The sequence below is a fragment of the Jatropha curcas genome, chromosome 10, assembly GCF_041381405.1.
Source record: "Jatropha curcas cultivar XTBG-Jc1 chromosome 10, XTBG_Jcur_1.0, whole genome shotgun sequence".
NCBI classification, from domain to species: Eukaryota; Viridiplantae; Streptophyta; class Magnoliopsida; order Malpighiales; family Euphorbiaceae; genus Jatropha; species Jatropha curcas.
The window spans coordinates 3,996,355-4,016,621 of record NC_143160.1 but is presented as its reverse complement, the minus strand read 5'-3'; the positions used below and the strand labels follow the sequence as shown (position 1 = coordinate 4,016,621).

The 20,267-nt window shown below is 33.8% G+C and overlaps 4 protein-coding genes and 1 non-coding gene across 5 annotated transcripts; 2 read left to right on the top strand and 3 right to left on the bottom strand.

Annotated features, from left to right (window-relative positions):
- Positions 1 to 104: 104 nt before the first annotated feature.
- On the top strand, positions 105 to 1,366 carry LOC149492949 (uncharacterized). The gene has a single exon (XM_089726768.1). The coding sequence runs from the start codon at positions 608 to 610 to the stop codon at positions 1,298 to 1,300; it is 693 nt and encodes a 230-aa protein (XP_089582894.1). The 5' UTR covers positions 105 to 607; the 3' UTR covers positions 1,301 to 1,366.
- A 247-nt stretch (positions 1,367 to 1,613) lies between these two features.
- Positions 1,614 to 2,002, bottom strand: LOC105648777 (uncharacterized). Its single transcript, XR_016322911.1, has 2 exons — positions 1,862 to 2,002; positions 1,614 to 1,773 (listed from the first exon to the last, which is right to left on the bottom strand). It is a non-coding gene; the product is annotated as an uncharacterized LOC105648777 (transcript).
- An 883-nt stretch (positions 2,003 to 2,885) lies between these two features.
- Positions 2,886 to 5,060, bottom strand: LOC105648775 (putative UDP-arabinopyranose mutase 1). The gene is made up of 4 exons (XM_012235274.4): positions 4,483 to 5,060; positions 4,032 to 4,282; positions 3,740 to 3,908; positions 2,886 to 3,426 (listed from the first exon to the last, which is right to left on the bottom strand). Exons 1-4 carry the CDS (start codon positions 4,804 to 4,806, stop codon positions 3,118 to 3,120), a joined length of 1,053 nt encoding a protein of 350 aa, XP_012090664.1. The 5' UTR covers positions 4,807 to 5,060; the 3' UTR covers positions 2,886 to 3,117.
- A 482-nt stretch (positions 5,061 to 5,542) lies between these two features.
- On the bottom strand, positions 5,543 to 6,695 carry LOC105648774 (uncharacterized). The gene has a single exon (XM_012235273.4). The coding sequence runs from the start codon at positions 6,427 to 6,429 to the stop codon at positions 5,674 to 5,676; it is 756 nt and encodes a 251-aa protein (XP_012090663.1). The 5' UTR covers positions 6,430 to 6,695; the 3' UTR covers positions 5,543 to 5,673.
- A 7,798-nt stretch (positions 6,696 to 14,493) lies between these two features.
- On the top strand, positions 14,494 to 16,556 carry LOC105648773 (heavy metal-associated isoprenylated plant protein 7). Its single transcript, XM_012235272.4, has 5 exons — positions 14,494 to 14,706; positions 14,798 to 15,056; positions 15,156 to 15,370; positions 15,455 to 15,542; positions 15,970 to 16,556. The coding sequence occupies exons 1-5, from the start codon at positions 14,698 to 14,700 to the stop codon at positions 16,410 to 16,412; spliced, it is 1,014 nt and encodes a 337-aa protein (XP_012090662.1). The 5' UTR covers positions 14,494 to 14,697; the 3' UTR covers positions 16,413 to 16,556.
- Positions 16,557 to 20,267: the final 3,711 nt, after the last annotated feature.

The window sequence follows — 20,267 nt, the reverse complement described above, 5'->3', positions numbered from 1 at the left end:
TACCAGCTGATTATTGGTATTGATTGGTGATAATGGCAATCGATTTGAGAAAAGAAAAATATGAGCCGCGTTATATAATTTTTTGAGTTGGTGGAATGTGGATCCCTTGTCAATGGTTATGGCCCATAGAAGAAGACTGATGCGGGTGCATTCAAAAATGTTCTTTTTTTATGGGCCACAACTAGGTGAAAAAAGAAAAAGCAGAGACATAATTCCTCAGAAAAAGAAATCTGAAAAGAAAACAAAGTAATCAGATTTTAGAAGCCAAAAGAGAACTATAACTAAGGAATGGTAAAGGTCCCAATGTTTTGAGGGGAAGTGCAAAAATCTCCAGGCTAGTAAAAGTCATCAAGATTCTATTACAGAACTAACGGTCCAGATTTTTCTCCATGACATTCTCAAGATGGTTTAAGAGGCTCCAAAATTAAAATTCAAACAATTATGAAATAGAAGAACGTGGGTAGTTGTTAATTGTTATCCCGCTATAATCTAATCTAGTAAATCAGGTTCAAATAAAACCCCACTAGCATCATCATTAGTCCGAAATCATGATAAGGTTCGATAAAGATAGAGAAAAAGAAAAGAAAAGAAAAGAACAGACCCCACCATGGAAAGAGCAAGTAAAGAAGAACAAAACCTAAAGCAGCAGTACAAGCATTTGCAACAAGAATGGGACTCCATAAAAAATTCAAAACCAAGAACCTTACGCAGATCAGCAACTGACTCAAGAACCATTCTTAAAGGTCTTAAACTTTTCGATAATTCTCCAAGAAAGCTAATGTCTTCACTTCAACATACTAGGTCGTCTTTAGACAATGGAGAATGGAAAGTGAGGGACAATGACTTGGCTGTTGTTGAGATTTTGAGAGAGAGAAGGGCTGCCATTCAAAGTGGCAAGTTGAAGGGAAGAAGGCGGCTTTTCAACGACGCAGAGGAGGGTGATTTTGTTGAAGAGACTGAAATGAGGTCAATCTTCTCCTATGATTCTGATAATGAAAATCAAAGTGTCCAAAACAATCAACTATGCCCTCTTTATGCTTCTTATTCTCCATTATCATCAACTTCTTCTTCTTCTTATGTTTGTGATGACTGTATGGAGAAAGAAATGGTAGCACACGAGGGAGAGAATAAGATGGAGAAGGAACCGGCAATAACTAAGCAAGAAGAGAAGAGATCAGATGTAAAAGGCATTACAAGGATAATTATTCTACTTGTCTTTTTAATTGGAATCATCTCATTTGCAATGAGGAGCTTTAGCGGTTATGGGTATAGAAATGAGATGGTTCTAGTACCAACATGATCATTTTTCATACTTATATATGTATTTTCTAAAGTATTAATGATTCTGTTTGCTCTTGTTAAGTAATTGAACAGTTTTTTTAAATTATAATTTAACTTACATATTATCATGAACAATATGAAGATCATAATCAAGTACATATCTCTGAATTAAAATTCTAAGATGCACATCTGAAAATAACACATCACTATTTACTAATCTTGGAATCTAATAATTGTTTGTGCTGTACTAGAACATAATTATTATTAATTTCTTGTAATCTAATTTACAGTGCATATGCTGAGGATTGGGCATTAGAAAGGAAAGTATATGATTGCATCTGTTTAATAATAATATCTTCAAAGTTATCAGTAGAAATCTGAGTTGGATGAGTATGAATTCCTTCATAAGTGGTCACCACAATCTCTTCATCGTTAGTATTCCGTTGTATTTGCTTTTTCACATTGCACCCATTTTGCGTGCACTTGTAGTAACTTCTGGGAAGAAATCAAATTAATTAGTATAAAAAAACAGTTAATATATATATATATATATTAGGAGATTAAAGATGAATATATTAACCTTGGGAACTTGCTGTTCTTGACAGTCTTCTGGCCATATTTCCTCCATCGATACCCATCATCTAATATGTCAACCTGACTTCTTGTTTGAAACGCATATCTATGCTTTGTAATCTCCTTCTCCTTTCCAGTTTTTGCCTTAATATGATTATCACTTTTTCTGCTCGAGCTTCCACTCTCAATATTACAGATGTTATTATTAATAGGATTAGAATCCAAATGCTTTGTAATCTCACTTTCTTCATTTTCATTATCGCTAAAATGGATTCTGAGATTTGCCATTAGTGAATCAGTGGAGCTGAAGATGTATCTGACTGCAGGTTTCTAATGGATACAGAAGCAGACAGATTTATTATGCAATTATATAAGGCAAGTGTTCACCGCAGACTGTATATCAAATATGAGTCGTAAACGGCACGATATCTTCTATAATAGACATGCATGATACAAAAAGGTCGCTTTCATTTCTATTCTGCTTTGGGTCAAAAGAAAACATGACAACAGTATTTGAATTAGTTTGGCAACAAATTTGAAAATTAATAATGAATTGAACATAGACAATTTTTCTTAGGTGGGTTTGTAATAGGAAATCCCATTCACCTTCAACCTGATGGTATCAGCCACTAAACAAGTGACATAATTTGCATTTTTAGTGCTAATTGTTATGGCTGCAACTCTCACTCGCGCCGCTAATTTTTTTTTTCCTGAATATGCGTTTCACGCACTTTCACTCTCTATTCAATTTTTGTTGGATATATATATATAGTTTTGCAAGGTAAACTGATTTTTATATAGTTTGTTACTATTGCTTAATTGCACTAAATACCAAATTACTAAGTTTAATGTCATTTTTAGTTCAATCCCATTGAAACTCAAAATATCACAATGAAATGGTAGATCATAGAAGCATTGGTGTTATTCTTGCATCAGCAATATTCCATTCAAATTTCAGTGTACTATATCCTTTTTTGAATGATTAACAGTAAAAATAAAATTGAAAGTCTTTCCATCTCAAAGCTCCTCTATTCAAAAACACAGCCCAAAGGCATCAGAATCATGTAAAGAATAACATAACTATCTGAATTCGATCATACATACAAATAAAGTAACAAACTCGGCATGACATGAAGAAGCATAAGAGCAAACGAGTACACATCATTGGAACAGCACAAGTCGCAAGATAAGATATGCTGTCTAGCTGCCAAGGAAAAAGTAAAGGGCTTATTCTTTGTTTGTACCATTAGGCTGAGCTGAAGCTCATTGTGCCGGTGAATTAAGCTCCACCCAGGCTTCAATCCAGGTAACCATGGCGTCACCGAGTTTGTGGAAGTAAGGATCAATAGTGCCAAGCTTTTCCTTAACCAGTTTGGAAAGCTCAATATAACATTTCACCACATTTGTGCACTCTTTTGGGAGGACAACAGATTGGAAAAATGGGATAATGTCTTCCTGCCAATATATGCCTTTGTATTCCTTCTTCAAATTGACAAATGGGTTGCTTGCTTTACTATGCCAAATGTATGGCAACCCTGTTTTCACCCCAAGACCCAAATGGTCACAGATTACCTGAAATCCACTTCCAATTAAAATCAAAATGGCTACTTGCATTTTGTAACATCTTTAGTATCTCATAAATTAGATACCTTTGATTTGATTTGTCATGATCTTACCAAGTCTGTTTAAATTCAAATATGGGTCCAAACACAGGTAGATGGTGCTCATGAAACATTTAAAGCTTCATACAACCAAATTGAGCATTGGCCAATTTAAAACTTCATACAACCAAATGCGGTCCCTATCCAAGTCTCATGCCTTACAAATTAAATAGGTTGAAAGTGATTAACACAAAAAAACAAGAAAGGAGGAAGAAAGGAATTACCTTGGCACACCAGCCAGCCCACATATCATCATATCTGCCAATGGGTTGACCATCACCCATGAGTCCAAAGTACATGGCAGGACCAATCAGCTCCCTGTTAAAAGCAAGGTTCATTCCACACATTGGGAATAATGTGCCCTTTGGGATCGTCAGAACAACATCCACGTATCTGTATGAGCTAAAATTAATTAATAAATAAATGAACAAAAAGATTCACTCAATGCACAGAAACATAATTGCCAATATCAGATTAAAACAGAGTAATATAGTTCAGAAAGTACTAGGAGACAACCTGGTGTTGCGCTCAAGAGGCTTGACGAGCTGAGTTGGGGCGTCATAGTCAGGGATATTGAGCCAAAGCCCATGAGAAATGGCAGTAGACGCTCCTCCTCTCAAGCTAAATGGGTACCCTCTTACAAAGTCCGCCCCTTCTCTGTATGGATCATACAGAGTGTTGAAGAAGAACGGTGTCGATGGAGTTAGCAAGTTCTGTATGTGCTGTGCCAATGCATTTATTTCCTTTCCGCTTGGATCCTTGGCCACCTACTTAACAGTAAACAGTAAACAATAAAGCAGAGTACTAAAACGACAATGTTTTGTCGAAACAGAACATTTGGGTCCCACGTCCATCCTCAACGGTCAAAATTTTCCAAACATAGAGGTAAGTAACAATTTGACTTTTTCTTGAACCAAATAGACCAAAAATCTGAAAAGTCGAAAGAGAAGAAAGAAAGAGAACTTACAAAGCAATCATCGTCAATTGTGAAGATATATTTCTTCTTGGAAACCAAGAATCCGAAGCACCGGCAAGCGGAGTCTTTATAAGAGATACAATTGGCCTTGGGTCCAAGAACCCGATTGACATCGTTCCTATTATAGAGCTCGTAATCGAACCCATCGGGTACGCGAATGTTATTGGTCGGATCTCCGTCCTGGACTATGATAAGATGATAAGGCTGAAAGAATTGCCTCCACATCTCCAAGAAATCCAAATTCCTGATGGTAGGGATGACTATGTCAAGCTCGTCCTTCAATGGAGGTGAGACGTGGCTGGCTGGTTGGGCCATCAGAATTGTCAATTGTGCAGAGATGAGGGGAGAATTGAAGATTTATAGTTACAGAGACGGAAAACGGAGCGGGGGGGGGGGGGTGGGTGGGTAGGGCAATGGGAAAAGAGTGAATAAAAATTGAAAAGGGAAGAAAGGACGGAATTAATTTGAGTTGAGTAAACGATTCACATGAAGTATGGTGGGTTGGGATTCTCTGCGAATAACGCTTTGCTATACAACCCGGGACTTGGAATTTTTTATGGTCAACTGTGACTCTCATAATTGATTAGATTACGTGCCTAATGATGTTCAATATAATTGTTAATCATTCAACCTTGTTTTTTTTTTTTTTTTTTTTTTTTAAATAAAATTAGAACAAGTCAAGAAAATAAAAATTAGAAAAAATCATTTTCGAGTCCCTGAGTTCGTGCTAGTTGCTTATGATACGATAATTATTGTTGCTTATGGTATGATAATTATTGCAGAGTTCCTAAGGTTTGCCTTAACTTTCGATAAAAAGACCGAAACAGTAGTGTTATTAGTCACTCGCAACTGCAAATAGTAGAAACGTGAGTTGATTGATGGTTTATAGAAACTAGTACTGAACTTCAACGAGAGGTTAGGAGTTCAAACTGTAGTTTCTCCTGTTGGAAAAGTTTCATCTGGCTCAGAGAGATATATTTTTGCTTATATATATATATATATATATATATATATATATATATATATTCATCCGAAAATCAAAATCCAGAAAAATCCTAAAACAGGGCAACAAAAATTAATTTATCCCACTAAACTAATACTACAATTAATAGTTTCTTGCCTTTTTTTTAAGCTGGTAATTGCAGAATTTTGACAATAAATAAATATAGGAAAAATATATCCTCAATTGCCCGGACTCCAAAGACTCCACAAACGGGAATTCAATAAACCTATCACGTCCGGTAAAACCTTCCTGACCAAACCCTTGTGGTTAGCCACCACGGCTTCTACTTGTACGGTCACCACCTCCATATCTATACTCTCTGTCATCTTCCCTTCTTCACCAACAACATCACTTCCCTCCATATCTCCTCCGTCAATATCATCTGCAGGCGCCATAACAACATTACATTCACCTTCAGCTACCGATATTTGGGGTTCCGACTTAGGTTTAAAAACCGAAATATCGGATGCAACACTGGCCACACTTATCTTGTTGACTCTCTTTTTAACTTTACTCTGTTTCTTTGGCGATTCACTTTGCAGCAAATGCTCTTCAAAAGCTTCAATGACCTGGTGAATAAGCACTCTATTAGGAGAAGAATCCCACCTATACCAAAAGCTGGTGTAACAATCAAAGCAGCCACATTGAAAAGGAGGGACCTTTTGGAGATTCTTGTTCTTCCCATTATTAGGGGTTTTACACTTGTTCTTGAGATGTTGAGTGGTATTGAGATTTGCAGTGGTGGCAATAATGGACCTTGCAATCAAGTAGGCTAAAACTTCACGGTCTTGGTTGGGGAGTGATAAGGCTAGGGCTAAAATGGCAACTGGAAGTAGCTTTAGAACAGAGTCAGGATCTTTATATGAAGAAGATGATAATGATGGTGATGGTGAAGAAAGAAATGGGAACATGTTGCCTTTTCTCTTAACCTTCATCTTTTCTGGTTTATCCCAAAACAACTGAATGGGGTCTCTTTTGTTTTTATTATTATTGTTTTTAATTTGAGAGGGTTCAGAGATTGAGGTCTTTCTGATGGTAAGTGTTAAGGTGTTAACACTGCCATAACCAAAAAAGCCTTAGCTTTAGGGATGAAGCAGGCCGACCGGCTATTTAGGTGTCTGTCTCTACGACCATGGATTATAGAGCGTCGTGTTTGGTGCCCTTAACTTTTCAGAGGAGCTGTGGAAAGTTACATATTATGCCTTGATTTATGTGTGAACTATTATTTATTTTCCGTAAGTCAAGTGATATTCACAATTTTATGCTGAAAAATAAAAATTAAAAATTAAATGAATGTTTTTTTATTTTATTATCATTTAGTTAACTTTTTTTTGTCAGTTTTTTCCGTTAAATTGTAATGAAATATCAATTAGAAATGGTTCAATCCCAATTCTCAGCCAAAAATAGAAAAGTCACCCAATTAGCAACGTTTTGAAAGAGTTTTTCCACTTTTAGCATGGGAAATTCTGTGTTAATCTTATGTAAAAAGGTTACAAATATAGTAATTTTCAGTTACATACTTTTAGGAAACAGTCGTGGAGTATCTGCATTTCTGTATCAAAATTTATTGATACACATCATGGGTGGTACTAATAGCCACTGGTCTAAATCAAATAGGCCTAGACTAGCCCAAACAGTCTGCTGGAGGTTTTATGCCCTTATGGTTTGTACATAAGGAAATGTAATGCAACTAATAGAAACAAAACCTTCCGAGCGTTTGGGCCAATTTCTAGGCCCATTTAAACTGTTGTCATTGTCATTTGGACTTGGACAGGATCTTGGCTCATAGTAAAAATACAAAGCGACGTCAATACCGCTTGTTTTACATTTTGAAGAACAAGCCGAATGTATGACTAACTGACTACGCATCGATACCCATTTCATCTCAATTTTAAGCTGAGATGGCAATTTTACCCTATTTTATCATGCCATTCAGATCCCAACAAAAAATATCTTATCTAGCTAACTATGTTATATGGAAACCTTAAAAGATTTAAACACATTTCTTTCATGTCATTTCTGGACATTGATAACTCTCACACACTCCCGGACAATTATCATATCCGTGTCCGTGCCCGTATTGGGTTCAGTGTTGTTGATTAGTGTTAATATTGATCAAAACACTCCAAAGGTCAGTGTTGACATCAAATAGTCAGTTCAATGTTACTCCCCTTGTTTAAAACGACTCATAGCCATTGTTAGGTAATAAATGCAACTCAAAAGCGTCACGTCTTCTTGTAATGGGCTGCTTTGGGATTCCATTGGCGACTGGCATGTGATTTATGGGACTCAAAGGCTCAAACCTCTCGAAAGCTTGAATTGTTATTTCTCAATATATACAATTGGGTCGTTGAAAACCCATGTTAATGTGGGACCAAAATGGGCTCCACAAGACATCATCACATGCATGCATGGCCAATCAAATGATCTTTTCCATGATATGCCAAGCTTTTGTTCAACATGAGTGACACCTGATCTTCTTTGGGATCATTTTTCATTTCTTTGTACAACGCTATTGCTCCACCTAAACTGCGTTTGCCTATTGCGTTTTTGTGTAAGGCTAAGGCTTTGTTTGTTTTTGGGTTAGGAAAGAAATATTACTTGTCAAAGGAGACATCGATGATATTAGACAGAGGCACGTACTACGTTGTATGTAATGTCCCTTTCTATGTTTCCCAAGTTAGTTATACTTAGCTACACTGACACTGTAGTCTTCAAACTTGACGAGCTGTTGAGTAATTTTTAAAGATATGGGATTGTTTAGTCAATTTCGATTCAACCATAAAGCTTGAAAATCCCAAATATTAATTTTCCCAAATCATAAAATACAATATGAGACAAAGTTGACATGATTACAGTGCCAACTGCTCTCAGTTATCAGTAATTAATCTTACTTTATACCCTAATCATGTTTGTTTATTCTCTTCGTTTTCCATTAAACGGAATTAATGATTGCTACTGGCCAACTAAACCCATGTCCACATGCTTTGAAGAACTTCCTATTCCAAATGCAAATATACATGTTGTGATCTGTGGTCTTCCAGCTGGCCTCTTTGCCAAATTTATAGGCCCAACCAATCTTTCCAAAAACACGTTTCTTCATTTCCAATTTTTGGTTTGTTAGTTTTTTCTTGATTTGGACACCATAAATAGTAATCTGCAATCAAAGATGTTGAACATGATATATAAAAATTAAAGTTGTTTCTAGTACCGTACTCAAACATCTCCGGTGGCTTAAAATTGAACCAGAAAGTGGAAACCACCATGTCTTGCATATCCACGTGTATGGAACACTTGCACAAAAATTTTTTTAACATGATTTAACATAACAGAGGCATTGTCAATTGTCAAAAGGTGAGTGCACAGTTTGCTTCCTTTAATTATGAGTTTAGTCACGTCTTCTTTCTTTTAGATTATTATTTGGTTCAGCTGTTTTAATAATATGCGATTAACGCCGACAACTAGTAGTTAGAGGATAAAATGTTAATAATTAATGTACACCCGGTATGCACTATACCCATCGACCAAACCAATTAAAAATAAATTTTAATTAAAATGAAAATATTTCTAATTATGTATTTTGAGAGAGAAAAAAAGAAAAGATACAGTCCCAATAGCTTTCAAAAAATATCTAGTTTTGTTAGTTTGAGCCGATGGGTTTTGCAGGCAACATGTGGTTTTGTCACTTGGGATTGCTGACTTTTTGCCACGAGTTAAAAGGACAAACATGTTTACATATGACATGTCATTGTCACGTGGCACTTATAGACTTGGATTATCACGTATTAAGAAGGTTAATTAGTTGAGTAAGCAAGAAATAAGATGTCTAGAAACTTCATATAAAGGAAGGGAAAGGCAAGGTTTGCGTTGAGTTTCTCCTGGCAGTGCATTAATTAGACAAACTCATAATGAGAAACAAATAGCATAAGTCAGGGTCGAGGGTCCCTTACTCCACCGCTTTCTTATATATGCAGTTCATTTAAACAAAACTTAGTGCATTTTCAATTATGCACTTGCAATTTTCGATGTTTGGATCAAAATTTCATATTTTAACACGATCATGAGCAGAAAGAAAGATATATAAACAGTTTGATGCATACAGTAGAATAAATTGGGAGAGGACAATATATGTGATGGTTTATATGAATGTCTAGCTGAATGAAGAAAAGAAAGGTGGACGTGCCTCCAAATAATTGTAATATATATGGAGTTGCTGTAGGGCAGGGACCTTGCTATACGCATACCTCTTATTATGGAGCCTCGCTTGTGACGCAGCTATAATACAAACATATATGTCTCATATCTTAGCTAAAATAGGAACACCAACTTTGCTTTCCAACTAGACCACATATTGGGAAAAAGAACTATTTATGCAAATGGGTATTGTTTTGCCCTAATTGCAATATTATTACCAATATGCGGGACGTATTTTCTTCCATTATAAAATTTTTAGAAAAGATATTTGTATTCCAACAAGTATACATTATATTATAATTTAAAAGCTGAACATTTAAGTATGGGTCAATTTGGAATTAATAAATGGTCAACAGGAAGAATAGCATGAGCACCACACTTAAGAAGCATGCACCAGCAATGAGTTATACACGATCAATTTGTAGTGGTCTTAATTAGGTACCAATGCTAACTGACTTAATCCAACCTATTGCTAGATTGAACCTGTAACACATCACAGGCTTACTGAGATATTATCCGTTTTGGGCTCTAAGTCCGCACAATTTTATTTTTGGGCCAGGAAACCACCTTCCAGCCCAAAACACATCTCAGTAGCTCAAGGCCTGTCATACTTTATGTACATTACTTCCACCTTATGCTTAACCGATGTGGGATTCGCCTAAGGTGTCACAGTCCGACCGATGTTTTTTTTTATAATTTCCCCATTATTTTTTTTACTCAAAAAGCTTAGATTTATAAATTACATGAATTTACTATATATAAATCAACAAACTGTGTGCTAATCAGGAGGAAAAAGAATAGTATATGTACTCATCATCATCATCATCATCATCATTCATTCGTACTGGAAAGAAGGAAGATATATTAATGAGAAATGTTATCCTCAATAGTACTTCCTTAATCACATTATTTCTGGCAACAAAAGCTTATGAAATTAATTATATATATCAACAATCTAATCTAACGTGAGTGCTTAATAAATAATTATGTAATCCATAATTAAAATTTGATTATATCATCAACCCAAAAAGCTATATATGTCAAATCAACAGTCATGTCATATTTTGTCATCCAAACAAGCTATTACTTACCTTAATAATTGTTTATGATTCAGAGCCAACAATGTCTCTTCCAAAATTATTCTCGTTATTTCCTCCATTACCATCCACTGCATAGCATGGTTAGAGTCAACAAAACATTTCCCGTCGTTTGAAATTTTGTTGATCTATTTTGTCATGTTTGATACTAAATATTCTATCAAATCCTATAATTCTAATCCTGAATTCTCTAGCTCGCATTTGAATGGATCAACAAACGGATATTCTTCGATTTTTATGCTCGGATTAGTTTGATATCCTTTTCAGGAATATTTCGACTATCAGATCACTTGTTTATTCCAAAAACAGATTACTGAAACATCATTATCAATATTCTAAATTCAAAATTTTCTAGACGATAAAGAAAATTTTAATTTTATTTCATAAAAGCTGCTTTAGTTAATTACCTTCAAATACTAATTTTGACCTTTACATTTACTCTTTGCTAAAAGGTGTGAATACTTAAAACGGTATCAAGAAAATATGCATTCTATTTTGGTGAAAGAAAGAATTTTTCATTTCGGTGGGAATAGATACGAGTTTGATTGTAAAAAATACAATTATACTATTCATTATACCTTAAGAAGTTACAGTAAACATGAAATTTTTACATAGGAACTTGGTTGTCAGAGTGGCAATTTCTAATCTTTTTGTGCTAATTACGATGAGGGTCCCCTTATTTTCAGGTGGGTTTACAACTTAGTCTGCAAATAAGTAATATAATATTAATGAAAGTTTGTTTATGGCATCAAAAAAGGGTCATGCAAGTTGCCTTTTCTTGAAGGCCATTGTAAAATAAGTAAAGTACATAGCATTTGAATTGCATGAAAACATTGTAACAAGAACTCAGAATTCATACTTGGATTTGGAAAAAGTGGTCCATATTCCAAATTTAGTGTGTTTGTATACTTCCAAATAGTCTAATTAATGGTTCGATTTAATTAGTAGACATAAATCAGAAACGAGCTAACTCTCAACACCCACTTTTGTAGTATTAATAAATGGCATGTGATATGGGCTCCCCTAATCTATGCGGTTTTTGGTCAAGTACCAAAGCACATCTCTTTATTTGCTAATCAAAATTCACAGGTCTTACAGTACTTTGTCACCATCTCTTTATTTGCTAATTAAGGACTTCACTGGATCATTTCAATTAATTGATAAACGTACCATAATTTCCCATTTTATATAGTCGATTTTTTTTTTTTTTTTTTTTGTTATGCTTAGGTTTAAAGAAGAAAATATACTCTGGAAGAATCCAAAATTAATAACTCAATCAATATGTGGCGGTAAAAAAAGAAAAAAAAGAAAAACGTGGCTTCTTCTATGGGGTAAACTTCAAATATAGATATCGTTGCAATAAATTCTGAAAATTTATTATTTTCCTACCTTGGCAGTCATAATAAAATCATGGTAAAGTTTAGGGACAGCAGCAATGGTAGAATATACAATTTTACCTTTAAATTTTATTATTTTAATTTTGTGGTAACATCAATTTTAAACACTTCAACTTTTATGAAATTAAATTATAAATATCTGTTAAATAATTGAAAAGATGTGAAAAATTATTATTCTAAAGGTTATATTAATGATATTGTGTTGTAGTTGCGTTTAAATTTATCTTTACACATGTCAGGTCCTTTTTATATCTCCTAGTATCATTGGATTTTAGCTACTATTTGGTGGATTTGGAAAGGGATGAACTTGTATGTTTTTCAGAATGAATTTGCTGTTGTTTCTGCTTTAAATTATTGTGTTTTTCAAATAGCTTTGGCTATTGTGAATTCTTCTACTCCTGCTATTGTTTCGGTTAGAGTTAGTAGGCGATTTTGTGTGGCTTGGGTTAAGCCTCGGTAGAATTGGGTGAAGTTAAATAGTAATGGCAGTAGTCTTACTAATCCGGCATTGACTAATGGCGGTGGTGTGTTCCGTGATTGCTAGGGGAGATGGCCTGGAGGCTAGTCTCTTAATATTGGTCACTCTACTATTTTAGTTGGTGAAATTATCCTCTATTTGAACATGGGTTATTCTTGCTTGGAACTATGGTTTCCGCAAGGTGGTTGTTGAGTCTCATTGTTTAGAGGTTGTTAGGCTAATGAGCTCAGGTTTATCTATTGCTCATCATTCGGCTATTCTTATTTTGGATATTTAGAGCTTGATTACTCGTGATTGAGAGTGTTCTATCCATCATGTGTTTCGTGAAGCTAATTCTGCGGCTGATCATTTGGCCAACTTCGAACATGCCATCCTTCTTCTTTATTCATTTGGGAAGCCAATTCTAGTTTTTTGTCTTTGATTCTTTGGACCGATGCTTGTAGCATTGATAGGTTTCTGCTTTTTGTTCTGCTCTTCTTTTGCCCAAAAAAAAAAAAGTTACACTAATGATACATCAAATTAATTTTTGTGTATAAAAATAAAACATTTAATAGTGTTAATGCATAAAGTAAATAATTATATAAAAAATTTATAAATTCAAGTGTAATATAGATTTTCCATAGAAAATTGAAAACCACAAGATTAAAATTGAAAAGTTGAAATATAAATTTATGTATTAAGCTTATTAGCAATTTGTCAAAGATATAACTCATTGATGACCTTCTCAACATATTCACAGTCGTTGTCCAAATTATCATACTCTTCTAAGTGAACCTGCTTATTTACTCAAAAAATTTATCAACACTTAGTGAATAACATATTTATATACTAAATTAATTATAAATAGTATTTTGATTTAAATGATGGTATTTTTTCTATATACTAACTTAGTATATGAAACCACCTATACAGGGACGCAGGTAAAAAACATTTTTCCTCTAATTATAACCAACTTTCCTACTCACGTACCATGGGGCCACATTTAAGTTACTAAGCCCAACAACCATGAAGCAGCCCTTTTAGCCGATGAAATATTATGAAATGATTATGAAAAAAAAAATACGAAATAAAAGATAAATTGTTATAATATTAAAAATTGATATTATATGTCGTGGATTAGTTTGAAGTGAAACGGAATTTAACTGTAAAATCAGATATTTTAAAGTCTTCACTTGATATGAATGAAATGGATACCGACGAGTTAGGTATGAGATGAATTTTTTAATATCTAAAAATTGTTCCATGAAATTAAACATGCATCCTCATCATCCATCTCACAATAAGACCAGATAGATTACAGATCGAGTTTTATTTTTCAAAAAAAAAAAAAAAAAATTAAACAGAACTTTTTATGAGTAAATCAAATTTTATTTTTAAAATTTATATCTTCGTCTTTAAATAGATGAGATTTTACTTGTCCATTCCATAATAAAGATGGAATTTTCTTTGGCAGAGGCTCATTTATAGTATTTCAAATTACGAAGTCATAAATACGGGCATTGTTTTTGTTGGTAGAGTTAAATGGAAATGGGATAGACATTTGGTTGCTTCCTGTCCAAATTAGGAAAGGAAGAGATGATGAATAAGGGCATCCATGATGGAATTCTATACATTGGATCAAAGTTACAGTTGGGTGGGACCACAGTGAAATCCAAGTTACCTATTAAAAAAACAGTGAAAAAAAAATGATAGAGATTTTTACTTAAAAAGTTAAAAAAAGGCCAAGGAAAAAGACCAAAAGAGCATGTAACCTCCGGCCACCATTTGTCTCAAGCAGGTCCTTCCTACACTGCACGTGCCCCTTATAAAAAGCCACGTAATTTTGATGATGATGATGATAATACTACTAAAATACTAGTCTGCCTCAGATCTGATGGTCCTCAGCTCATAGTAGTGGTGTGGGTATACAAACTCATCCAAGTTCTAGACAGAGAGAGATAAAACTCATTACTCGACAGAGAAAGAGAAGCGCTTTCAGTTTCAGAGTTCATCTCCGCCACCGTATCAGTGTATTTTTGAATCCGGAAAAACAAGAAAATGGGAGAGGTCTTTACTCTACACTCTTCAGCCCTAAAATGAATCTTTTTTCGCCTTTTTTTTTTTTATTTTTTGTTTTATTTTGGATTTGTTTGTGTAGGAGGAAAAGAAGCCAGCTGCAGAAGAAACGAAAGTGGAGGAAAACAAACCAGAGGAAGCAAAGAAACCGGAAGAAGGAGACAAAGCTGAAAAGAAAGAAGAAAAGCCAGCAGAAGAAAAGAAAGAAGAGAAAAAACCAGAAGATTCAAAAGAATCCAAGGATGAACCTCCTCCACCTCCACAAGAAATTGTTCTCAAGGTTTACATGCACTGCGAGGGTTGTGCTCGGAAGGTTCGCAGATGCTTAAAGGGCTTTGATGGTTAGTGCGTATAGTTCTCTACTTTCTTTTTAAAAATCACTTTCTATTAAATATAAAAGGGCCTCTTCTCTGATTCGTTCATTGCGATTAATGTTATAGGGGTTGAAGATGTAATTACTGATTGCAAAACTAGTAAGGTTATTGTGAAGGGAGAGAAGGCAGCCGCGGATCCATTGAAGGTTCTAGCCAGAGTTCAGAGGAAAAGCCATAGGCAAGTCGAGCTCATCTCTCCGATCCCAAAACCGCCATCTGAACAGGAGGAGAAGGCGGCTGAAGAGAAAGAGAAGCCCAAGCCTGAAGAGAAAAAAGAAGAGGTTTTTACTTTTCTTTAATTTATTTTTTCGTGATTCATGTTTTGTTTGTAATTAAACTTTGAGCTCATTTTCTTGATTTTGCAGCCTCCAGTGATCATAGTTGTCCTACAGGTTCACATGCATTGTGAAGCTTGTGCAATGGAAATCAAGAAACGGATACAAAGAATGAAAGGCATGGCATTTTTCTTTTCATTTTCGATTTAATTAATATATAATATAAAGTGGCTAAATCTTTTAGGCATCTTTGCTCTATTTTTGGTTCATGCAATTTCTCTTCAGCTTTTTTTAGTTAGATTTATTGGTGATTCACGTTTTAACCCTTTTTTTTTTTAAAAGAAAGATTATTAAGTTATTGTCTTTAGCACCTTTTGAATCTCTCAGAAAAGATTTTATTCTCTTTCTAATTCTTATAATTAATCCTTTCTCTTATTATATTTAATCATTTCATTAGATTCCGATTCAATTTAATCAAATCAAAGTATTAAAAATTCAGTGGATTTCCAAATCCCTATCAAATCCCACCAGCCCCACATCATAATTCTTGAAAGTTTGCATTAACGAGACCCAAATCTTGATTTTGAAATTACTTTTATTATTAGGTGTTGAATCAGCTGAGCCAGATCTAAAAAGCTCACAGGTAACAGTAAAGGGAGTTTTTGATCCTCCGATACTTGTCGATTATGTGTACAAAAGAACAGGCAAGCATGCAGTAATAGTGAAGGCAGAACCGGAGAAAAAAGAAGAGAAAGGAAAGGAATCCAAAGAAGAGAAAAAAGAGGAGGAAGGTGACAAAGAAAAGAAAGGCGGTGAACAGGAGGAGAATAAAGAAAATAAAGAAAGTAAAGAAGGTGGCGGCGGGGGTGAAGGGGAAGCAAAACCAGAGGCGGCAGCGGAAGCGCCACCCGCAGAAGAAAGTACAGTTGTAGAGCTGAAGAAAAATGAATATTACTATTTCCCACCAAGACCGTATGCCATGGAATTGTATGCATACCCTCCTCAGATCTTTAGCGACGAGAACCCCAATGCATGTTCTGTTATGTAAAAAGTTAATGAAATCAGGGGCAAATATGAGATTTTAGGGGAAAATATGCTCATAACCCGCCCATTCTGGACTCTCTGATGTGCTGCTCCCTCTTTTGTACTTCCTGCTCAGTATAATCTACAGATAAGCTGTAGAATTTTGTGATGTATTCTTCTTTTTTTTTTTTACCTTTCTTTTTCTATTCCCAAAAAAAAAAAAAAAAGAACTGTCATATATATAAATATAAACAATAGTAATAAATAACAAATAATAATATATAATATTTTTACAGCAGCATATAAATAATAAATTTGAAACCATGTGGCCTTTGTTCTTATTTGAATAATTATTATATGAGGGTTATTATTTCTTAATTAATGAATAGGTAGGTCTTCTTTGCTACTGCTGAAACAGGTGGATTGAACTGGAAGGTGTTTTAGATTTGGGAAATGATTAGAAGATGGACCCAAAGTTTGCCTGCTTTGCACTTGTATTGGCTGTGCTATTTCCTTCACCTAAATCACTAAAACAAAGGAGAAATGAATGACAGAAAGAAAAGAAGAGATGGAATGGTCATGTTTTATTTTTGTTCACTGATTATATAAGAAAGAGTTGATGGAGGGGAGGGGAGGGGACAACCATCAAAACAAAAAACAATAATTCAGAACAAAAAAACAATAATTTATAAAGTGGATTCTTTTGGTGGAAACAGGTCTTTAATGACACTTTTGAAATATATGGCATCTTTTTAGACATAGTTCTTATGGTATTTTTGATATGATCATAATGGAAATCATAATCATTATGATATGAATGGAATGATAATTGAACAGTTTGTCATTTCTGCTTTAAATTTATAATAGCAAAAAAAGGGATTTTATAGATACCAGTATATACACTTAATAAATTATTGTTGACAGAAATATAAATATGAGTGTCTTTAAAATGAAAAATAAAAAGGATAAAATAATGTCAATCATGGTATTATTGGTCTTAGTAGCGAGAGATCTCAAGAGTTTGAGTCCTTTCGATCATATGAGTTTAAATCATTTTTATTATAAGAGTCTTCACCAATTGAATAGATTAAGAAAAAAAAATTATTCTGACGTGTAACTGGCAGTATTATTTTGATCCATATTAAACATTTTCATAAATTGAAAAATAAATATAAAAGAATAGTAAAAAATGACGGATTTTTAAAATATCAATCCACTGTTAAGGATGAGACGTAGATGTTCCATCCGTGAAAAAGAAGCATAAGTGTAATCAGCGCCTTTTGAAATTAAATTAGTATCATGTACAGAAAGATACGGAATACAAGTTGGAGAATAAAAAAAAAAAACGACGAGACAGACAAGTTGTGATGTCAAATTTTCGCATATAAACTGTAGTTTTCAATAATAGTCATTAAAGCATATTAAACGACAAATGGTTATAAAGTAACTTAAAGCAATAATTATTATTCGTCAGGCAAAGTTTAAACTGAATGGTACTTGTTAATCTGGTCTTAGTCGAAATTAGGTTTACTTAATTTTTTGAAGTTGATCTTCGATAAACCGGGTTTAGAAGACCACAACTTCCTCAAAATTTCCACCAGAAGTTAGAACTGAATAGTAATAAAGAAATAATACCTTGTAACTTGAAATCCGTTTTCCCAGGAGGACCATAGAAACCTACCTCAAATGGTTCTGTTATTCTCGATAAGGAGTAAGATTAAGAAAGAAGAGGAAACAGGAGCAGGCCATGCAAAATCATATCAAATAATTCGATTGGGTCATGAGTATGAATCTGGAAATACCCAAAAAGCCTGTGTTAAATTTAATTGGTCCTCGAGCACTCAATCTTTACAGCACACCTAATTAGTTTTTACTGTTGTTATTCTTGGAAGATATGATGGTTTTTTCTGAAGGAAGCGAAGTGGAAATATAATGACAATGGAGAATAACAACTCCAAGGTGCTGACAAAGTTGGATGGTAAAAATGGTTCGTCAGTGGGCTCATCTCATCTAGAACTCAAATCAAATAATGAGAGTGAAAGAGATTCTTATAACCAGTAACCACCATGGTAGCCAAAGGATATTAGCACATGCAATGAACTTTTTGTGTTGAAAGTAGCATGTCGATTATTGTGCCTACACTTCACTACCATCTAATAATAAACTTAATCAAATCATACACTATAAATAGGATGTCCTCCCAAGATTAAACCCCCCTTCAAAGCTTCTGTACCGCAGATTCCATTCTCACATGCTAATTCCATTGTTCCAGCTACAGATTTTTTGTTTTTGTTCCCCTTCTTTTCAAATTATTTTCCAAGGGAAACATATTATATTTTACTATTTATTAAATTAATCTAATCAATCAATCTTTTTAGCATTTCTGAGTGTACTAAATTTAATTAAGGCTGCAACCTCCAATAAAAACAAATAATTTAATTATCTTTTTGGCATTTCCTAATATAAAATCCATAAATATGACCTTTTTACTAACATTCTTCCACCAATTTTTATTTTATACTTTCGTTTAAACCTTTTTTGTCCTTAATTTCTAATTGTTTCTCCTATAAAAATAGTCAATTGAGCATACATCAACCCAGATACTTCAAAAACGTATTAACCCATCCACTTTATGGAGAATGAAATTGATTTGAGTAAATTATTTGGTAGAAAAAGGATAAGGTGAACTGGTTGTCAAAGGAAATGATTATGGAAAAATTATATGGAGCAGGAAAGTTGGTGGTTGTGGCGGATTAATCACTCCATCGATCTCAATGTGGGAATTGTCCCTTTCTATATATTTGCTCACGATGACGAAATCATACATGTAAATTTCTTGACAACGATATGTACAAACTCTAGTGTTTGTTAGTGTTTTTCTTTTTTTCTTTTTCATTCGTCGACACGTTATCTCATCATCCCTTTCCTTATCTTTTCTTTCTCTTTTCATGGGCTTCTTAAAAGTCGATTCATTCCGTTTCCGTCTCTAATTTCCTCATTTCCTTTCCTCGAAATTCAGAATATGACTATGAATAATAAGCTAATGCAGTCGTTTTCCGTTTCAACTTATAGTTTCTATGGAATTTCTCTGACGACTCGACTTGGGCTGTAGACTTAGGGTTTTTCTTTGTTTTTACTTGCAATGTTTCCAATTAATACAAATCTGTAAATATGGTGTTTCATAAAATTTTATTCCAATTAAATTATTTTTAAATATAATAATTTACATATTTCCAATATAAATTTATTGAAATAAAAGTATTCATGATCATCTATCAATAATAAATAAATAAATAAAAGAAATACAAGCGATTTTTGGTGTAGGCAACCTTTTATCCATTTTTGAGAAAGATGATCTTTCAACATTGATGGAAGGCTCAACTTTATACCGATCCAATAGTTAATTGCCATGTTAAAAATTGATCAGCATTTATTACTATTTTATCTATTTTGATTCTTAAATTTTTGTTGAATATTTATTTTCATCTAAAATTAAATTAGATATCTAGAAAAAATTGGAAGTTGAAATTAAAAATTTATCCATTTTGTTTATATCACCCTATTTATTTATTTATTTATTATTTCTAATTTCCACGGTTGTTTTTGTCTGAAATGAGACAATGAAAATGGCGCCGGTGGGCATACGCATAATTTAGATAGACACCAAGGGGTAAATTGGTCTTTTCAAAACTGAAAAGAATAATTAGCTGACTTCCATTATTCCAGGTCGTGAGAGTAAGAAAGCAGTTGACGGACTTTGACGTAATTAACGCTTCGGACAATTACATCTCGTTTTCCAATGAGTACGGAACTCGTTAATTATTAATATAACGATACTAACATTTTTAATTGCTCATAATACTAATAACAATAATACGAG

What these genes read in the sequence shown, in the direction of transcription:
- LOC105648775 (XM_012235274.4), bottom strand. Translation starts at nt 4,806, where the DNA reads ATGGCCCAACCAGCCAGCCACGTCTCACCTCCATTGAAGGACGAGCTT. An exon ending in CAATTGACGATGATTGCTTT is followed by an intron (nt 4,283 to 4,482) that starts GTAAGTTCTCTT and finishes ACTGTTAAGTAG; the next exon opens with GTGGCCAAGGATCCAAGCGG. An exon ending in GGGCTGGCTGGTGTGCCAAG is followed by an intron (nt 3,427 to 3,739) that starts GTAATTCCTTTC and finishes AGTGGATTTCAG; the next exon opens with GTAATCTGTGACCATTTGGG.
- LOC105648773 (XM_012235272.4), top strand. An exon ending in ATGCTTAAAGGGCTTTGATG is followed by an intron (nt 15,057 to 15,155) that starts GTTAGTGCGTAT and finishes TTAATGTTATAG; the next exon opens with GGGTTGAAGATGTAATTACT. An exon ending in CTGAAGAGAAAAAAGAAGAG is followed by an intron (nt 15,371 to 15,454) that starts GTTTTTACTTTT and finishes TTGATTTTGCAG; the next exon opens with CCTCCAGTGATCATAGTTGT.
- LOC149492949 (XM_089726768.1), top strand. Translation starts at nt 608, where the DNA reads ATGGAAAGAGCAAGTAAAGAAGAACAAAACCTAAAGCAGCAGTACAAG.
- LOC105648774 (XM_012235273.4), bottom strand. Translation starts at nt 6,429, where the DNA reads ATGAAGGTTAAGAGAAAAGGCAACATGTTCCCATTTCTTTCTTCACCA.